The sequence below is a fragment of the Aulonocara stuartgranti genome (assembly GCF_965226115.1).
Source record: "Aulonocara stuartgranti genome assembly, chromosome: 7".
Taxonomy (NCBI): Eukaryota; Metazoa; Chordata; class Actinopteri; order Cichliformes; family Cichlidae; genus Aulonocara; species Aulonocara stuartgranti.
Genome location: NC_138945.1, coordinates 14,667,962 through 14,687,701, shown reverse-complemented (window position 1 = coordinate 14,687,701; position 19,740 = coordinate 14,667,962). Strand labels below are relative to the sequence as shown.

General features: G+C 39.0%; 1 protein-coding gene across 1 annotated transcript; it reads left to right on the top strand.

The window, feature by feature from the left end:
* The first annotated feature begins 9,015 nt into the window (after nt 1–9,015).
* On the top strand, nt 9,016–17,994 carry wdr41 (WD repeat domain 41). The gene is made up of 13 exons (XM_082542032.1): nt 9,016–9,449; nt 11,507–11,622; nt 12,517–12,565; nt 12,674–12,802; nt 12,901–12,963; nt 13,463–13,574; nt 13,670–13,732; nt 13,819–13,923; nt 14,466–14,650; nt 14,749–14,870; nt 16,636–16,721; nt 17,152–17,285; nt 17,367–17,994. The coding sequence occupies exons 1-13, from the start codon at nt 9,402–9,404 to the stop codon at nt 17,505–17,507; spliced, it is 1,353 nt and encodes a 450-aa protein (XP_082398158.1). The 5' UTR covers nt 9,016–9,401; the 3' UTR covers nt 17,508–17,994.
* The last annotated feature ends 1,746 nt before the right edge of the window (nt 17,995–19,740 follow it).

Here is a 19,740-nt window from a genome sequence, read left to right as displayed (position 1 = left end):
TATGGCTGCATCACAGAATGGCATTTACAAGCAACATGTAAGCATTTAATAAAATGTTTATGATACATTATGAATAATAAAGACACTTTTATTGGTGTACAGTATTTATCATCAATATAACATTTTCACATATTTTTATATGACTGCATTTTATTGACTATCTCTCATTCTGCTTCTATGCCAGCCTCCAAATGTGAGTGCTTTAATACACTAATAAGCACTTCTGTCTGTTTCCAGCTAAATTATAGATTTAGTTGTAAGCAGACAGAATTAAATTACAGACTAAATTCAATTATATTTATTAGGTAAATTGATAATACTTATAAAACAGGCTTTATAAAGTAATACCCATCATTTATCTCACCTGGAACATCAATTAGACAAGGTTTATAAATCTCACGGACTCTTTCCAACTTGCTCCAGTGACCTAAATGTGACAACAGACCTGATGGCACTATCTAAAAGGTCTGCTTTCTGTAATAAAAGAATAAAACAGTGAGAAACAGGCTGAACTTGAATGCAGCATTTGTGCAACCAGCTGTGAGATCCTGCTTTTTGTATGGAGTCTATGCCGTACACATTTCAGTGCACTTCACAGTGTTGTATTAATTCATTACCGAATTCTACTTTTTAGGCCTGATCTAAGGCAGCTGGTTTTTTGTTGTCTTAAATTTTCTATCAGGAAGCAAATACACAGTGATAAGTTCAGGAATTTTGAAAACAAAACAAAGCGCTAGCTTAATTTAAAGCATCAGTTAGTAATGGCCTTTGAAATCCCTTAAACTACATATATACAGATATTTATATGTTCCAGTGTTTAGTTTCTCTGATTGTATTCCAGTGTGGAAACGGGACACGAAGCTGCCACTGAGGTGCAGCACAAAATGTGTGTTGGAGTGTTTGTGCTCCACACAGCAAGTGCATCATTTTACTTTACGTTGTTAGGAATAACACATCATGTTTAAGTTTATTTATAATCAGTAAATAATGCACTGCCTCTGCAAGAAAAGGCTATGGTCAGAAAAAATTTAAATAAAATAAAAGTCATTTTGCCCACAGTTGGCAATTGAAGTCAATGTTTCTTGGTTGGCTTTAGAGCTTCTCCTGTGCAGCACCTGTTTGTGTAACAGTCAAGTTTAGGGAAAGCCTTTTTATTAATTTTATGTTAAAGCCTTTTATTAATATAGTTCCTTTGTAAACCATCCATCCATCTTGTGCTCACTCAGTTCAGATTTGTAGGCGGTTTGAATCTACCTGTGATGAGGTAGAACCACTGGACAGGTCACAAATTTTTACAGGGCTAACACAGAGAGACAGATAACCATCCACACTCCCATTCACACCTATGGCCAACTCAGAATCACCACTTCTTCACCATGTTGCTAGATGTAGGAGGAAGCTAATGTCCTCAGACTGAGCCCACGCAGTTACAGCGAGAACATGAAATCTCCAAACAGAGAGCCCCAACCAGCAGGCAGATTTGAATCCAGGACATTCCCAGAGTGAGGCGAGAGTCCTAACCATCACACCTCTATTCCACTTCTGAAATGTAATCTTCAAATGGAACATAGACATTAAAGGCGGACCTTTGAGTTGCAGTTCAGGTTTTAATCAAGGGAGCCTAGTGACGCAATGTTTGCTGATGAAGCTGCAAATCTCCAAACAAAGTGAGTGGAAAGTGTAGTGGAAAAGGCCCTTTAAGCACTCTAATGAGAGAATTAATCAATTACATTTAGAGTTCCCATGATTATAAAAAACTAGAGCAGTAACAGTAGATATCTCAAATGTGAGTGCCTGCCAGCGAGTATCTGATACAACTGTACTTTTAGATTAGACAAGCATTTTGGTCAGCATTTTGGCAACAGAGATTTCCAAGGTATCCATTCACCTTTAAACGAGGAGTATGGATGCACTCATGTCTGAAGTGCAAGCTGCTCTTACACTTTTTTTTTCATTACTGTGTTAGAGATACATTTATATTATATTGAAAACAATACAATATTTTCTCTATTGTGAAATCCAAGCTAAGTAATTCCTCTTCCCCGACATCATATTGGCAAGTCCCTAACCCATATTCTGGAGAAAGGCAAAATGATTATGTGAACAGATTTCTGTGTATGTCAGTCAAAACTTCCCTGAAAGCCAAGATTTTGGAAAAAAAATATAATAATAATTTAAAAAAACATACAGAGGACTGTTTGTACATGGATTTAGGATTTATGGAAAATGGTCCTGCCAGTCTTCCGGATGTGTTATGCTAAATGTATTCTTTAACACTTTTATTTTATTTTACACAAGTCTGGATTCAAGTGTTCCTATACTTTTATAATCATACAGAAAGTTCATTCACCTACATGAAGAAAAAGTGTTAGCTATATTACATCCAATTACTGTTAATCACAGGCTAACTTTAGACAGCATGCTGTAATTAATGTATCCAGTTTTATACCATTCTCCTTTAGACAACTGAATACTTATGTCACCCCCGTGAAACAAACTCTCATCACCTAGAAATATAACACAGAACATAGCAGGTTATCATCTAAAGGATATCACAATACAGTGAGGCCTGCTGGGATGATTGACCTGTGTGTGTGTTTGATTGTATAATCATCAATGACTAAACCTCTACTTGCTTTATTGTGTATCAATTTTCACAGAAATGTTCTGACTTACTTCTTCTATTTGTAGAATACTACTACTTAATTAGCCAGCAGGTACTGTTCTATAAATTATTGTGAATCTTTTTATTTTGATGTAATTCCATGTCATAGACTTTGGCTTTCATTCGTGAGCCCCTCGGGATAAAGATTTTTGCAGTCTAGCAACAGATGTGAAATAATATTACATAAATGTAATAATTTGTTTCACTATCAGCCAGGTTAATTAGTTTGTGGAAATGGGTAACCTGTTTCTCATTGGGTAATTTGTCACACACTGACGCGGTAGCCAATCAGTGACCCTGCTGTTGGTGGGATCATTTCTCCCAGAATGCTGTGCAGCGAGGGTGTCGCAGAAAATGCGAGCGCGAGCCAATGTTTACCTCCTATTTATTCCACACAAATAAATGAAATCAGTCAATAAACCATCCAAGGGTGAATATGGCTCTCTCTATCCTGGATTATGAATGAGAGCTCATTAATTTTCTTGTGTGTGTGTGTATGTGTGTGTGTGTGTGTGTGTGTGTGTGTGTGTGTGTGTGTGTGAGAGAGAGTTTAACAGTTTAAATGTGTGTGTTTGCATGCATTTTCAGGTATGCACGTGTGGTTATTTTCTTTCTGCACATATGTTTATGATGTGCACAAGAAGGATGTCAGAGGGACATTATGCACAAATACTAAAGAGCAATTAGAAATCAGAATGGTAACACACAAATATTCACACGTTTGTAATTATGTTTACAAAACAACAGCAGTAGACTGACATTTCAGTAATTCTGATATGATGATTAGCGGATCAATACAATACTCATACAAACTTGTCCACTGACAACAATGAAAACAGAGGGAAAGTGCTAACCTCTGAAGCTAGAAATTGGCCTATCAGTACCAATAAAGCTTAATAAATAGGTTTAATGTCTCTGTTTTTAATACTTCTTGGAATCTTTGTCAAAGCCACTCGGCCTAGTCATGAAACACAGAATAACTTCAAGTAGAAAAATAAAATAAGGTACAAATATTAAACTTCAGATGTGCACAAAAGTTCTTTTTTCATGCTATCTACACTAAGTTAATCTAAGTTAAACAGTATGTATGAGAGGTGTATCCATAATACACACAGATGCTAATGAGGTCAGAAAAATTATTGGCCTGACTGAAAAAAGCAGGTTCAGCTCCTCCCTCTTTATGCCAGCAATCTTACTGACAATAAGATGAAATTAGTCTGCTATCAGTCTGCCATTGGTTTGCTACTGAATGGGGTCAAGTCCTCTGATGCAAAGAGACCTGTCACAGATGTGTTGCATTCATCAGTGCAGACTGACTGTTTAAGGAATCTGTCTATATTTATTTATTAGACAGCAATTATTTGCAAACCTTCGCCAATATCTTTGAGAGTGATTGCAATCAGTCTGATTCCCATTGCTGCTGTCTGTAGACTGGTTACTTTGCGCCAGGTGATTTATGAAATCATCCAGAAACAAGCAGTTTTTACTATATTGTGACTGAGCGACACTGACTCTCTTCTTCTCCCTTGTATTGATCTCTCCTCGACTAATTGCATCCACTGAGGTTGACCTGTTCACCATGCTTGCAGTGCTGGTGTCTTTTGGGGGCATTTTTAATAGAATTATGAAAGGCTCCAGCCTTTCACCCAAATATGAATGTATCTATCAATGCGATCATATCAAATCAGACTTTATTTAACATGAGCATAATAAGTGCTCTTTGAAGTTTACATTGCTTAGTTATAGTCTAATATAGATATCAAGCTGACACTATTAAAACCAATTGACCAATACTTAAATAGCAGTGTAAAAATTATATTAAAATTATAATGCAATATATCTCATAAAACAAGCTACAGAGAAAAAAGAAATTTATGTCTGAAGTCAGTTCAGGCCACACGTCCCAAAAATCTTATCCTCTTAGTTTTAAGGGGTACGGATACATTGGTGGCTTCAGATCCATGCTATGAATCCAAATTCATGGGAGCTTTAATGTTATTTGACAGGCAGAGTCTCGTAGTGTCTCGGTGATCGTTATTCCAGATGGTGGCAAGAAAATTCCATTTGAAGGTTTTATTAATTTTCGTTAAAATGGGGAGGTTCGCTGATGCTGTCTTTGCTCACTCGCTGACGAGGCTGACTGACATCTCGCTGCTCCCTCCATTTGTCTTTGTTTGAAAAGGTCTTAATTGTATTACATGCAAATGAAGAGATTTGATTTTTGTCCATTATCTATTCATAAGAGAAAATGAACAGAACATTAGAGGGTCACCAAATGAGGGAGGGGGGAGGAGGAGGGACGAGAGACTGAGACAGTGATGATCAGTTAGGCAGAGAGGAAGATAATACAGAATAAAGGAGAACTGGCAGCTTTATATTGTATTGGTGTAATATCTCCCAAGTTTTGGTGCTGTGTAAAAATAATCTTTCCACCCTCATGTGTAATCTGTACGTATGTAATACTGCAGGTCAAGGCTGATAATTAACCCATGATGACTGAAACACAGCAATTAGAGTCATGCTCATGTGACAAATCACAATGACAGATGCTTAAATGCATTCCTCCGTCCTGGTCAGCCCCAGACCACCATTACCTGCAATGTAGATTAAAGTCAAGTGCACATCCTGTTTCTGTTTAAATTAGGCGCAGGAGGAACCTACGAATTTAAAGGATCAGCACAGGATAACGAAGAAAAGACAATTTTGATGTCAAGAGAAAGCTCAAGATGCTGCTGACAGTCACTTCTGTGGGTTTTTAATCATGACAGCAGAAACACAAATAGACACAGACGTCTCAAACAGCTCCAAAGGTTACTTGTAATATGGAGAAATGTTAACAGTTACAAATAATTATGTGTTTCTAAGGTTTGACTGTGATTAGCTTATTTAATAAACCTAAACTTGTTAGCTAGAGCTATTTTGCTAACTTTCTTGCTATGAGCCTGAACACATCTTACACAAAGGCCTAAATTGCTACTTGCACATCCACTGCATCTACAAGAAAGGAAGGGTACTCTGGGATCATCCTGAAGTAAAATTCATAATAATTCCAAAATAATTCCAAAGACCAATTGAGCATTCAGAGGTATGCATCAACATCAACGACTGGGTGACCATTTTTGATCACAAGACAATTGCACAACCTGTCTCCAAATTGCTATAGTGTTATATCACCGTCACCAAAGTCAGCCTGAAACTAGCAACTGACTGCAATGGTTGGCTACCTGACGCCTGACTTCAAAACAACCATTTCAAAGGCAACAAAATTGCATGTTCACTGCACATTGTGGCAAAATATTTGACAATGCTCTGATCTCCATCCACGACTTTACCAAGTGTGTCTGTTGCATATAAGAAGGAAGTAGACTCAAAGGTCTGTAAAGTAAATCAAAATGGGAAGTGCCTTAAACATGCTTATCTTCTAATAGCCAGTAAAGGGTGAATCTTCTGGTTTCAAAGGGAACTCTGTACATAGGTCTGTAAGAAAATTACCAAACCTTTCACCATACTCTTCTTTCTTAATTTATGATGGTAGTAAAAATCTTTCGATGAGTTTACAGTCTCAGTCATTTATTTATTTTTGGTGGTATTTAGGTCATTATACTCCCATTTAGAGTGAAATAATGCTAAATGTTACCTTGGTTACCTTTCTTTCGGACAAGTGACTACTATCACATTAAAATGGAGCATCCTCAGCATCCCCAAAAAGAAAAGACGAAACAAATAAACAATTTCAAAGATTTTTATGCAATGAATGTACATAAAGCTGAGTGTCCCCAAACAATTCAGAGAAGCAGAATATATTAAAGTAGCTTTATAAAGAAATTTACAAAATAGGTTTATGTTACATTTTATTTATTGATTGATTTATTTATTTTTTCAATTTTACGTGTGATTTTCTATTTGGCTCTGCAAAGAACTCTGTAATTATGTTTTGCCCTACAAATAAAAGAATATTATTATTATTATCATTAGCTGCGAACTTATAAAGGTGCTGCCCTGTGTGTTCAGGTCTAAGTGGAGCAGGCCCTCAGTAGATAAAGCAGAACACAGTGAACGCCTGATGAAGAGGGACAGTGAAGTGTGTTGGTCAGGAATGAGCCTATCTCTCTACAAGACCCCTCTGAACAGCAAGGGAGGGAGTGTGTTATTGAATACTGTTGTTGGCCCTTTGTTAAATTACTACTTAATTTCTTTTCCATCATCATAACCATTTGTTTTCCTTACAGGCTGGAGATAGGGGGTGAAATCAGGCACTATGGTGGAGAAAGAGGGAGCACACAGACTTCTTTTCTTTCTCACCCTGAATCTGTTGGTCTTTAGTGCTTCAGTGACAATCACATCAGGGCTTTCACATCTTAGATGATTTCTACCATTGGTCATATTTGACACCTCGTCCTCCTCGGCTACTGCACTCAACAAACCCTCTTTTCCACATTTCTTCCCACTGCGCACCTGAATCTGTTCTTTAACTTCTGTTTTCTCTATCAACCTTATTTCCTGTATTTTTCAAAAATCTTGGATTGTCTACATTGTTTACATAATAATATCTGCCACTTGATCCAATTCATTCAATCCTGAAACACTAACAAGTGCTACCATCATGGCCACATGTTCTTCTGATTTTTCTCATTCTCTGACTTTTCATCTAGCACAATTTATTCAGTAACAGTAGACTCTCAGTAACAGGATCACGAGTCACAACTTTTCTAATAATTATATATTGATTCAAAACAGTGCTCTGCAATCTAAATTTTTGACCCATCCATTCAGATATCTAACAGATACTGTAGTAAAACAAACATTCTCACATCTAAAACCCATTCACTCCACCTCAACCGATCCCTTGCCCTAACCCTCCTCCTTTCTCTAGCTGCCCTTGAGCTTTTCTATTACCGCATGGAAAGCACCTCGCAGCCCCTGACAAGCGCAGCGGATCGACACTAAATCAGAAATCAGTGCCAGCCACAGATCTGAGCCACCATGAAGGTCACAGGCCCTACACTGCGTGTCGTCTCAATTGGGGGAGCAGGAGCAGACTCAGCTAGGGGTGTGTGTGTGTGTGTGTGTGTGTGTGTGTGTGTGTGTATGTGTGTGTTAACAGGGAATACACTCAAAGAAAGAGATTGTAAAGCTGAGGAAGAAGGTTTGGTTGAAGAGAAGGTCAGCATTATTGCAGAAGTCGATGAAGGAAAAAAAAATAAACAAGAGGAAGAGAGGAAACTGTGGGCAGAAAATGCTGAACTGACCCATCTGTATATAAAAAAAAAAGAATTACATCATAATTTTTTTATACAAAAGGAAACAACTGATAAAAAAAGGATTTTCCTCACTAGTAGAGTTTTGAGACTTCTTCTGATCTTGTGTTATTGTTACACACTGCCATCTAGTTGTACGAAGAGGAATGACGCTCATTTAAAGATCTGACCTGATTCCAAAATGTGTTTTAGCAATCTTGAATGTTTGAGCTTCATTGTGCAGACTGATGAATGTAAATAATTTGATAGTACTAGGCTGTTTTCATGTATATCTGCAGAATATTTCTTAAAGTGGAGCATAAAAAGCTTCATTTTTGAGTAATAACTGTTTAAAATATTTTAAAAAAATACATCCAGCTTTCCCAGATTAGACTGTTTCCCTCATTTTCTCAACAGCAAGTAATTTTTGCTGTGGATTTGCAGGCCTTGCATCTGACTCGCCTATGTACCAAAAAGGCAACCTGGGTTTTATTGGTTATATTTAACTAAATCTGCTTATATCGCTACTGAGCTTAAAAGTGCACTGAGACCCAGGTTTGGTGTGACCAACATAAAAAAGTGATTTCACTTTTGACTGAAATTCAACATGTGTTACCTTTGTAACAGGATTCATTGAGGTTGTTCCAAAGACTGACCTTGCTCAAGACCAGATTTCTGTCAGTCCCTGTTCGAGACGGAAATTCATAAATGAGAATCTCAAAGTAAAAAACAAAACAAAAACAACAACAAAACAACCCCTCCGGATTAAGTTGTTTTTGGTTTCTACAGGTCCACTGCTATTTCTATCAAGATCTATGCTTTCAACGTGTGTAGCTTATTATTTTATCATTAATTGCATTTATGTCGTTATTTATTTATATCGCCCAATTGTTAATTCAGTATTTTTATTATTATTATTAATACATTTCAAGGTTTAATGTAACATTATGCTGAAAAGTAAAGCAATTTCGGAGTGCAGATTTATTAGTTTTAAATAGGCATGGGCAGATTATTTTAAGCAAAACACACAAACGAATACAAACACTGCCTGAGTGGATGCTGGGTTCAGTTTTCCAAGTGTCGCAAAAGTCCATGAAATCATTAAAATGCGCAGCGGTCTAAATATATTTACTTCCCAATTATCATTCGACTTCAGTGAATCGTGTCCATGCAAAGCTTCCGTAGTGCGAGTCACATGAATGGTTTGTTGTGGTCGTGACTGAAAACCTTTTGAAACATGTAGCTGAAAACTGCAGTATTAACGTGACTCTCTCAGTTCTGGCGAAATTAAATTATCTGTCCAACAAACCGAAGCGTTACCCGCCGAAGCTTCCTCACAGTGAAAACGGCGAGAGGCTGTTTCTGTGTGACGCTGGAGACTTTTCAGATAGAGAAGCTTGTAACGTTAGCTAGCTGCTTTGTTGTGCTTTGAGTTTTGGGTTCGTGTTCAGAGAAGCGTTTGTAAAAACTGGCTTTACTGTGTTTGACCGGCTGACGTCATGCTCCGGTGGATTCTCGGTGGTCGGGAAGCTCAGAGCTCAGCGGAGGTAAGCTGAGCCTGGGAGCTCGTGTTTGCAGCATACCTTGTTTGGAAATGTATGTGATGATTTTATGAGTCTACCTGTGTAACTTATGGAAATATGCTGTAATTTGTCCCATAAACGCTCCTCTCCTCCAAACTCCTCCAAAGACTCATGTATTCCAAAGCAGATTGTACCTCCATGTTCAGGAAGCCTGTCTCAGTATGTGATATAAATATCCACTAAATACAGGCGTAAACACTCACCGGTCACTTTGCTAGTTACACATTGCTAGTACTGGGTTGGACACCCTTTTACCTTTGTAGTGGTCACACACAGTTGCTGCCATCTTCCATTCCTTCACATCCCAATCCCATGGTAGACTGGGATTTGGTGACTGGAGACCATATGAGCACAGGAGCTCATTGTCATGTAAAAGAGACCATCTTAATGTGATCTGAGCTTTGTAACATGTTGTGTTCTGATGGAAGCAATCATCGGAAGATGTGTTCACTGGGGCCATGAAAAGATGGACATGGTCAGCAACAATACTCTGATAGGATTTGATGTTTAAATGTTGATCACTTGATACTGAGGAACCCAAAGTGTGCCAAAAAACTATCCCCGACACCGCATCTCTGTGAAGGTTCACAGTCATCCAGGTCATCCAGGCTCTTTTGACTATCCCCAGACCATTTTATCACCACCAGACAGAACTATTCCATGCTTTCAAGTTTTGTTTTGTTTTTTAACTCCCAAATTCTGACTTTACGATCCAAATTTTAAAGCAGAAATGGAGACTTATCAGACTGGGCAACATTTCATATCTGCTTCAAGGTTTGGTGTGTTGTGTCTTCAGAGGTGCTCTTCTACACGCCTTGGCTGTAATAAATGGTTGTTGGATTTGCTTTTATCCCCATTTTAGGTCAAAGCAGTCTGGCTGTTCTCCTTTGATCTCTGACTTTTTCACTGCTGTTCACTAGAAATTTTCTCATTGGACATTTCTCTGTAAACCCTAAAGATGGCTGTGCAGGAAAATCCCAGTAGATCAGCAGTTTCTGAAATAGTCAGACCAGCATGTCCGGCACTCCACGTTCACTCACTTAAATCACTTTTCTTCATCCTTCGCATGCTGAGTTCGAACTTCAGCAGGTTGTTTTTACCAAGTCCACCTGCTAATGAATGCACTGAACTGCTGCCATGTCAATGATTTATTCTGTATTTACTTTAACAATCCGTTAAAAAAGCAGTTAATAATAATAATAATAATAATAAAGTGATAAAGTGTTTTTTTGTTATTTTCAGTTTGATAAAAGACAGATAATTTCCTTGTTACTAAACTCAATGCTCAAAATATTTTATGCTGGCTTTATTCTCAAAGTAAGGCCAATATCAGAGATGTAGTATTTTAACATGGTGGTGTCAGACCATGCTTATACTTTGTGGACAGGACATAGACTGAAATGTATGATGGTTGCTGAGAAGCCCACTTACATTATGAAGTAGAACATGAATTACCTATATAATATGTATATCGCTAGCTATTCCAAAACAGTTTAGCCTATAAAATATAGGCCTTATCAGCTGTGTCAAAAAGGTATTTCAGGATAACAATGCAAAGTGCTTCCATAAGAAACCTGTAACAGGCACTAAATGTTAAGCACGTTCATGAGTAGTAACAATATCAGGGAAGTAATGAAACCCTCCACCCATCTTATTGTACATATGACAAAAAACTCCAACATATTGCCAGTTGGGATTTAAGTATGAGAAGCAAAACAACTCACTCTACAGAAAAAGTAACAATTGAACAGCTGGTATATTTGTCATGTTTTTGATATAAAATCAGAATGCAGCGATGGCTATTCTTTTTTTGTAAGATGGGTAAAGTAACAAAAACAAAAGTGAATAAAAATATAAATGCCAATTTGTATCCCTTAAAAATATATTTGCTTAGAAGTACAAGTTTGCTTTCCACTTCTTTCTTCCCGTACTCTTGTCTTCCCTATCTACTCTCAGCCTCAGGGCTGGGTGTACAGCACCGCGGCCTGTTTGTCTCACTGCTTTCCCTCTTGTGTCTGCAGAAAAGCCCTGTGCTGTGCATTGGAGAGGAACAGCCCAAAAACTGCTTCACTGAGCTGCAGGTGCTGAAAGGACATTTTGACATTGTTCGATTTCTGGTGCAGATTGATGACTTCAGGTAAGCCGACCGCAAACGGCCCCCTCTCCCCTTCCCCAACCCTCCCTCTCGCCTCTCCTGCCCTCTCTTATCTCTCTTTCCCTCTATAACCTCTCTCCTCTCTACCCTTGGCTGGCCTCCATCCCACTATGATTGACAGGAGATCCTCACCTACAACAAACTTACAGAGCATGACAGGAGCCCAATCATCACCACTATGTGATGGTGTGTGCATGGTACAGTATAACCAAAGCCTTTTAATACTGTCCGTACACACACACACACACACACACACACACACACACACACACATAAAGGTTTGCACCTGCTCTCCTCGTTTGCGCTGTATTGTGGAAGCATGCTACACACTGGGATGGCAGAGTGGACCTGCATAAGTGTAAGATTGGGATTTATACCCGACCTAAGTGTGTGTGTATGTCAGGGTGGAGGGGGGGTTGCTTTACGCCTGGTCTCCTCCAGTAATCACCTCCTCCTTTGGGTCTCGTCCTCTCTGCTCACAGGTCCACAGTTGGGGGCAAAGGCCAGAAAATTCTCTCCAGATTGCTTTTGAAGTCTGAAAATGTATCCTCAACACTTCCTCTCTTCTCATTTTGTCTCTGTTTTATCCGCTCATCCTGTCTGTTGGTTTTGGGAACAGGCAGTTTGGATGGTTCAGGGTCAGAAAGCAAGTAACGCGATAAGCCCCAGGACAGATGTATTTTTTTTTAAACATTTCTCGGTGGAGATGAAGCTGCAGGAAATGATTCCTTGTATGAATAGGTTGTATCTGCAATTGACTAGTCGACCTGCTAAAGCAGAGTCCTGCCAGTCCTACAATTCTCAGCTGAGGGGCCAGTGTGACACAGGAGTCTAAATTCAAGAAATAACTCTTACCTTTCTTCTCATGTTACCCAGATGTGCCTCAGCAGGGGATGATGGCCTTGTTTTGGTGTGGAATGTTGAGGTAATATGCTGCCAGTTTTTTTTCTTTCTTTCTGCGTCTTGCGAAATTGCACACAGCACAGTGGGACTAATTGCTAATTGCTTTTATTTTTGCTTGTCCGATTGCTAGACTGGGGAGAGGCTGCAGGAGCTGAGAGGCCATTCTCAGCAGATAACAGCCATAACCACCATCACCTGCAAAAATGAAGTCACACTGAACACCTCGCTTATCACTGCCTCTTCAGACCGAAGCCTCAGTGTATCCTGAAACAATGCACACAAATGTACAGCAAGTGTTTCATGAGTAATTCATGACTTTGTGATTCAGGCTTGATTCTCCTTAATCCTGCATGTCAGCTGTGGGACCCTGATACAGGCAACAGGGTCCAGACCATTTCAGATCTTCATTCTTCTGTAAAGGTAGCAAAAAACACCTTTGAAATCCCTAAAAACACACACACACACACACACACATCTTGCATCTGTATTATCAGCTATTTATTTTTGGAAGTGAAAATGGAAAACTGTGTATACACAGTTTTAAAATGCGCTCCAATCCTGGATATACAAATAGTAAAATAATACCAAACTGCCCCACTGACATCTTCAACAGTGTTGTACAAATGTACTCATGATACAGCTTCAGTTGCTGGATCAAACCATCCAATTGTCTCTGTCGCTGCCTTCTTGTGAGAATTGGATGAATCCAGAATCTCAGTTTCTTCCTTTTCTTCATTAGAAACGTCAGGATCTGCTCATCATCTCTTGATGTTGGCATTTTTTTCCTTAGTGCCTTTCTTAAGGATGAATTTTCCACCAAATTATTTTGGTGTATATAGAAATTAAAAATCTAAAACAATTAAAAAAAAAAATCTAAAATGATATTTCACATCCTGATCCAGCTGTGTGTCTGTCTCAGTGTTTGCTGGTGCTCGAGCGACTGTGTGTGTGGCTCTCTGGTGGGGAAGAACTATGCGTGTGGAATAGAGACTTTCAGCTGCAGTGTCAGCGACCCAACCACAGTGATACTGGTGAGAAAAAAATGTCCGTCGCACAACCACATTTTTACTGTTACACCAACCGTGCTGGCCGCTGATCAATGTTTTTGTGTTTTGACGTGTCGAAGGAATCACTGCTTTGATTGAACTGCCGAAGAACTACATAGCAGCTGCCATGGATAAAAAAATAAGTAAGAGCACAAAATATGGTGCGGATGAACAGATCAGTAGATTAAAAGTGCGTTATTTGAAACAAAATATTCCTTTGTCTTTGCAGTGATCTACAGCTTGACAGTTTCTGCTGATTCCTCTCTGTCAGTGGCTGAGATCCGCTGCCTCTCCGACCACCAGGATCAGATCCGAGCTCTTATCAACGTCAATGGTCAGTCTGAAACTCGGTGTGTCTGTTTGATTTTTAAGCTGCAAAGAGACTGCATTTTGAACCCACAGACCGTGTAAAAGGTGGATGTAGCTACTGAAGATCTGTTTCAAAGGCTTGAGATTAGCGTTTTCACCCTTTGTTATCTTGATTTAAAAACTAAAAAAACTAAAACGGGTCTGACAAAGATGTGCGTGTCTCACTGTTAAACTGCTTTCTCACTGGCTGTCGACTTTCCAATCACCAGCCGTTAGCTAATTAGTGGCCACAGATAATCCTCCTTGGTGAAACATAGTCCAAGATTTACAAAATAGACTTCACTTTTTATCCGAGATGGCCCAAAATGAGGAGCTGAGACCGTGAACTCATTTTTACAGAGTATTTAAATCGGTAAGCTCTTTTCCTGTAGAGTCTCTAGGACTGTTTGCAGCCACAGCCGCCATCACCTGGTCACCAGGTTTGATACATTTAGAAGCTATGTCAACACTTTATTCTCACTGTGTTTGTAGCCCTGGACTCATGCCTTTTCCTCTTGTGTTCTTCAGACGGGCTCTTCGCCAGCGGGTCCCATATGGGTGAGTTGGTCTTATGGAATGCGACTGAGTGGAACCTCCTGGCCTATGAACACATTCTCTGGGAGGAGTCTCAAGACTACAATCAGACTGAAATACGAATGGGGGCTCCTAAACCCAGCGAGATGTCCATTCAGCACCTGACCACCAATGGAAATGTGAGGACAGGAAAGGGCAGGATGGGCTTGTATACTGGGAATACTCTGTTGTTTTATTGTCATTTAAAATGAGAACTTTCTGTTTGTGTGTTTTGTAGCTCATCCTTGCTGCTGTGGGCAGCGGTCTCTACGTCTACAGTGTTCAGACCAGAAGCGTGGTGGCCTACAGAAAGGTTGCCCACGACTCTAATGTGTTACACACCATGCTGCTGTCTGACTGGTAAGATCTTACACCTTTTCTAAGACTTCTTTTTTTTACCCTCTAGAACACACACGGGCAAAATACTTTCTGAAAGGAAAACTAAACAACCCACCTAAAAATCAATAGCTGTAGCTTGGGCAGTTTGCACATGCACTCCACGGTGATCTATGCTTACTTGAATACATTCATAAAAAAGAAACCCTCAGAGCTCACTCTCTGGTTAGTATTAACTTTTAAAGGAATACTTTTGTATTTTGTATGTATTCATTTGGTTTTTCTTTGTTCTTTTGAAAAGTACTTGAGCGGTTTGTAGTGTAGTAAAAATCAGATAAGGGTAGCATGATGGAGTTTCTTTCAACTTGAAAGAAAGGCAGATATGAAATGAGGTCAAATGTAAAAAATGAAAAATCTTTATGTGGTACTTCCTACATGCTGACCATAGACACTACAGTTGTAAGAATCATAGTGTCTAAGTTATACCTGCTGTTGGTTGTGGTTGGGGTGACCCTCCAACTCACAGCTCATCTTCATAACCGAACAACTGCAGATCAAGATGGTTGAGTTGGAGTTTGTCCAACTGAAGGATGAGAGTCTGGTGATTGCTATGACGGCAACGTGATTAGATTACTTGTGGGGAAACGTTAGACACAAAGGATCAGTGAAAGCTTAGTACAATTTACTCAACTTTCAAGAGGGAGTGAGACTGACTCTATAGTAACATGTTCATGTTAGAGTAACATGTTCATGAGCAGTGACTGTTAGCCAAATTAATTCAGAGAAGCAGGTCAGCACTGTAATGTTATTAAAGTCTGAGTTAGCCGCAAAATTAAAAACAGTCTCAGTCAGGTTCATAGGTCAGGACATATTTTACTTAATTCTTAAGAGCATGTACAGTACCAGTCAAAAGTTACTTTTATCTTACCAAAGTTTGCTGATTTTACTTCTTGTTTTTTGTCCATGGTTTTATACAGGGCACCAACCAATTCAATAAGTCTTATTGTATAAAGGATCTAAATGTGCAAAATAAGTAGTAACTACAACTTTGAAATAAATGCGGTGGAGTAAATCTCTGAAAGCTGCAGGTATGAAAGACTGGGCTTGTAGACAGTTTAAAAAGATATCTTCCAAATATAAAGATTATGGAAAACTAAACAAGCAGTCATACAGTCAGCTGATGTTTTATCTTGTTCTTAACATATTGTCTTGCTGTGTGAAACAAACTTGTGGTGGAGCTGAAATAATTGCTTTTCCTCTGAAGTTGTTGAACAGGTGTTTTGATAAAGGACACTTTAATGGAGTTACAGGTGCTCAAATCAACTCCAGGCTGAAATATTTTCTCTCTTTCACTGAGTCAACCCTCATGTAGTTCAGCTGTAGCGCCAATACTGCCTTCCTGCTGTTTTCATCCATAACACTAAGGGAAGCCTCATTATTCCTGGTTTATGTAATGTTGAACCCTCATAGACTGAATCTTAAGGCTTTGTTGGCTTCTGTGCCTTCTCTACTGTGAATCAAGCTTCTGTTTATTATCTAAACATTAGTAGATTTATGCCTACAAGACAAGACGGCCACATGATAAATATGTAGGGAGTCATATCTTTCACTGATAAAAGATTTTTTTGGACAGCCATGAACCAGTGCATTTTTAATCAAATTTAATAATTAATAGTTTTGTTTTCAATATAATTATCTAGCAGTAAATCAGCCTGCGACTATTATTCAAATAGCTGTTGCTATGCAGACAATCTGTGTGTGTATGTGTGTGACACTGCCTCTGTTTTAGTGAGCTGATGTCCTGCTCTGAAGATGGCAGTGTGAGGATGTGGGAGATCCAAGACTTGCCTTTGCCGGCTGAACCAGCTTCTTCAGGTGAGACACACACACACACACACACACACACACACACACACACACACACACACACACACACACACACACACACTGCTAAAACTAGATTCCCCATGATCTATTACTTACTTATGAATAAAGACTGAGGAATGTGTGTGTGGAGGTGGGAGTGCTGTAATGTTGGCCAGACGTGGTATTGTGTATATGAAATAAAAGTGGTGTGTAGCAGGTTAGCACAAGTCAGTGTTCCTGTCACATCATTATTATGACGTTTAGAGCAGACCTATTAGTTACTATTCTGACAGTCATGGTAATGCTGTTTTTAGCCTATCCTGTCATCTGTCATCTCTACCCGTAAACACAGAAAATAAATTTTTAACAGCAATATCATCAGCAACAAGTACAGTTTCCTTGGGTATCCTGTAACAGTAATTTTCTGTCCACGCGACAGGGTTCTTTGGGATGTGGAGTTTTGGCCGTTCAAACAAACAATCTGGGCCTCCTTCAAAGAAGGTTATAGACATTCCCAACATTAGGATGCTAGAGTTGACTGGAGATCTGATTGGACACTCAGGAGCAGTCCAGGTACATAAGGCTTAAACTAAAGTTCTTTCTTATAATTATGTAATGCCAGGGCTGCAGTAATGTCTTTTGGACTTATTTCAGATGTTCGTAAGTTTCACGGAGAAAGGTTTGGTTACATGCTCGGCGGACCACCTGCTCATTCTGTGGAAGAACGGAGAAAGACAGTCTCGTCTCCGCAGCCTGGCCCTTTTCCAGAAATTGGAGGAGAGGGGAGGACTTTGACATTTATGTCACTCGCTTTAAAAAAAAGTTGGGAGGTTGATGCTTAATGGTGTTCACAAATGATTTAAATGTTAGTGTAATGGTTGGTGTTTACATTTATTCACTTTGCCTTTGGACTGAAGATGTGTATTACCTTAAATTCTATAAACTGTCTGTAAATACCTCATCTTCCAAATGTAACAGTACTTTTGTTTCCACACTGGAGTGTTTGAGCACTGTGATGCTGACATAAGTCATTTTGTACCAAACACAGTCTGTTATGGTTTTACATTAGTACAGCCCAATTCAATTCCTGCTCAGGCTTTACTGTAGATATACATTTGTGCCTCTTCATGTTGTGTAGGTCTGCTTCCATGTGCCAAGAAGCACTGTTGTGATCATCTAGCAGTGCAATGAGAGGAAGGTTCAGCAGCTTATACGTGTAATCATTTGCACTATTGCTGTTTTTGTGTGTTTGTTTGGTTTTTTAATATAGTTTGACAATATGCTTTGTGTTTTTGAGAGTTATGAGAATGACAGTGCTTTAGCAGTGGCATCATTCGATAATGCTTGTATTTTTCAAAAATATTTTCCACACTATACATTATCACTTTTTAATTATTGCCATGATTATGCAGTGTGTCTGGAAAGTATTTGCAGAACAGGTTCCACATGTTTTTCCTGTTACAGCCTTATTCCAGAATAAATTGAATTAATTTTTACTTAAAATTCCACACATACTACCCCATAATGAGTGAAAAGAGTTGAAATTCTTGTGAATCTATGGAAACTAAAAAATGAAAATATAAGATTTATATAAGTATTCATGGCCTTTACCTCAGAAACTGGTATCGATGAAGAGATTGGGGGAAAAAAGAAACATATCTGCAGCATTAAAGGTCACAGTGAGCTCAGTGGCCTCCATCAACCATGAATGGAAGACATTTGGAACCACCAGAACTCTTCCAAGAGTTGGCTGCCTGGCCAGTCTCAGCAATAGTCAGGGAGTTCACCAACAACCCAATGGCCACTGACAGAAATCCAGCGTTGCTCTATGGAGAGAGGAAAACTTTCCGGAAGGACAAGTATTTTTGCTGCACTCTACCCAGGCCTGTATGATACAGTGACCAGATGGAAGTGATTGCTTAGTAAAAGCCACATGATAGTTCAGCTGGAGTTTGCCAAAAGGTACCTGAAGTGCTATCAGATGGGAGCCCTTCCTTTTTATCAGATGAGAAACAAAATTCTCCGGTCTGATGAAACACAGATTGCACTCTTTGGCCTGAATGCTAAGCATCATGTCTGGAGCATCAGGTCTTTTAGTTGCCCAACCAGAGTCCAGACCGGAACCCAAACATCTCTGGAGAGATCTGAAAATATCTGTGCGCCAACGCTCCCAACCAACATGATGGAGCTGCAGAGGTGCTGCAAAGAAGAAAAAAGAATGACAGAAACTTCCCCCAAAAAGGTGTGCCAAGCCTGTAAGGTCACACTCAGAAATACTTGTGGGTGTCAAAGACTTTTAAGCATTTTTTTCATTTGTCATTAAGGGGTGTTGTGTGTTAAATTATGTATGAAAATTAATATTATCCATGTTGGAATATGGCTGTTTCATGTGGAACAGATTAAGATGCTATTATTACTTTCCAGATGGACTGTAATATATATAAAATACAGAACTGGCACATTATTGCACTGATGGACTGATGGACATCAGTTTTATTGATGAGAGGAAAATTTGCAATTGATGAAGGATTTTCTTAAAATATAACAAGCTGTTATACAATCTGCTTCTGGCTCAGTAGATTCAAAGCAAAGTGTTCTGTCACTGGCTGTAGTCGAATGTAACTGAGCTCATCATATTCTGCTTCTTACTGCTCATGGAAAAGACTGTCTGACATTTAAATCTGAAATATTTAAATTGTCTGTGTGAATAGAAATCTTTATCGTATACTAGCAAAAATATCTTCTCATAGTCAGTGATAGCAGCTATGAAACATTCAGAGGTGGAGCCGCTTTTCAAGTCACCTTGAAAAACAGCAGGAGCACATAACATCCACAATAAAAATGTATGAAAGCAAAATATGTAGAAAGCTAAAGCAAAAATAATATTGGCTTTAAAAATCTCGTAGTTGTACAAAACATAGGAAAAAGTCTTGGGAGCATCATCACCGACTCAGAACTGTAGCATAAAAGTGTGTATCACCTCTAGAACACCACTAGATGGAAGTCAAAACATAGAAATCCCCCCCAC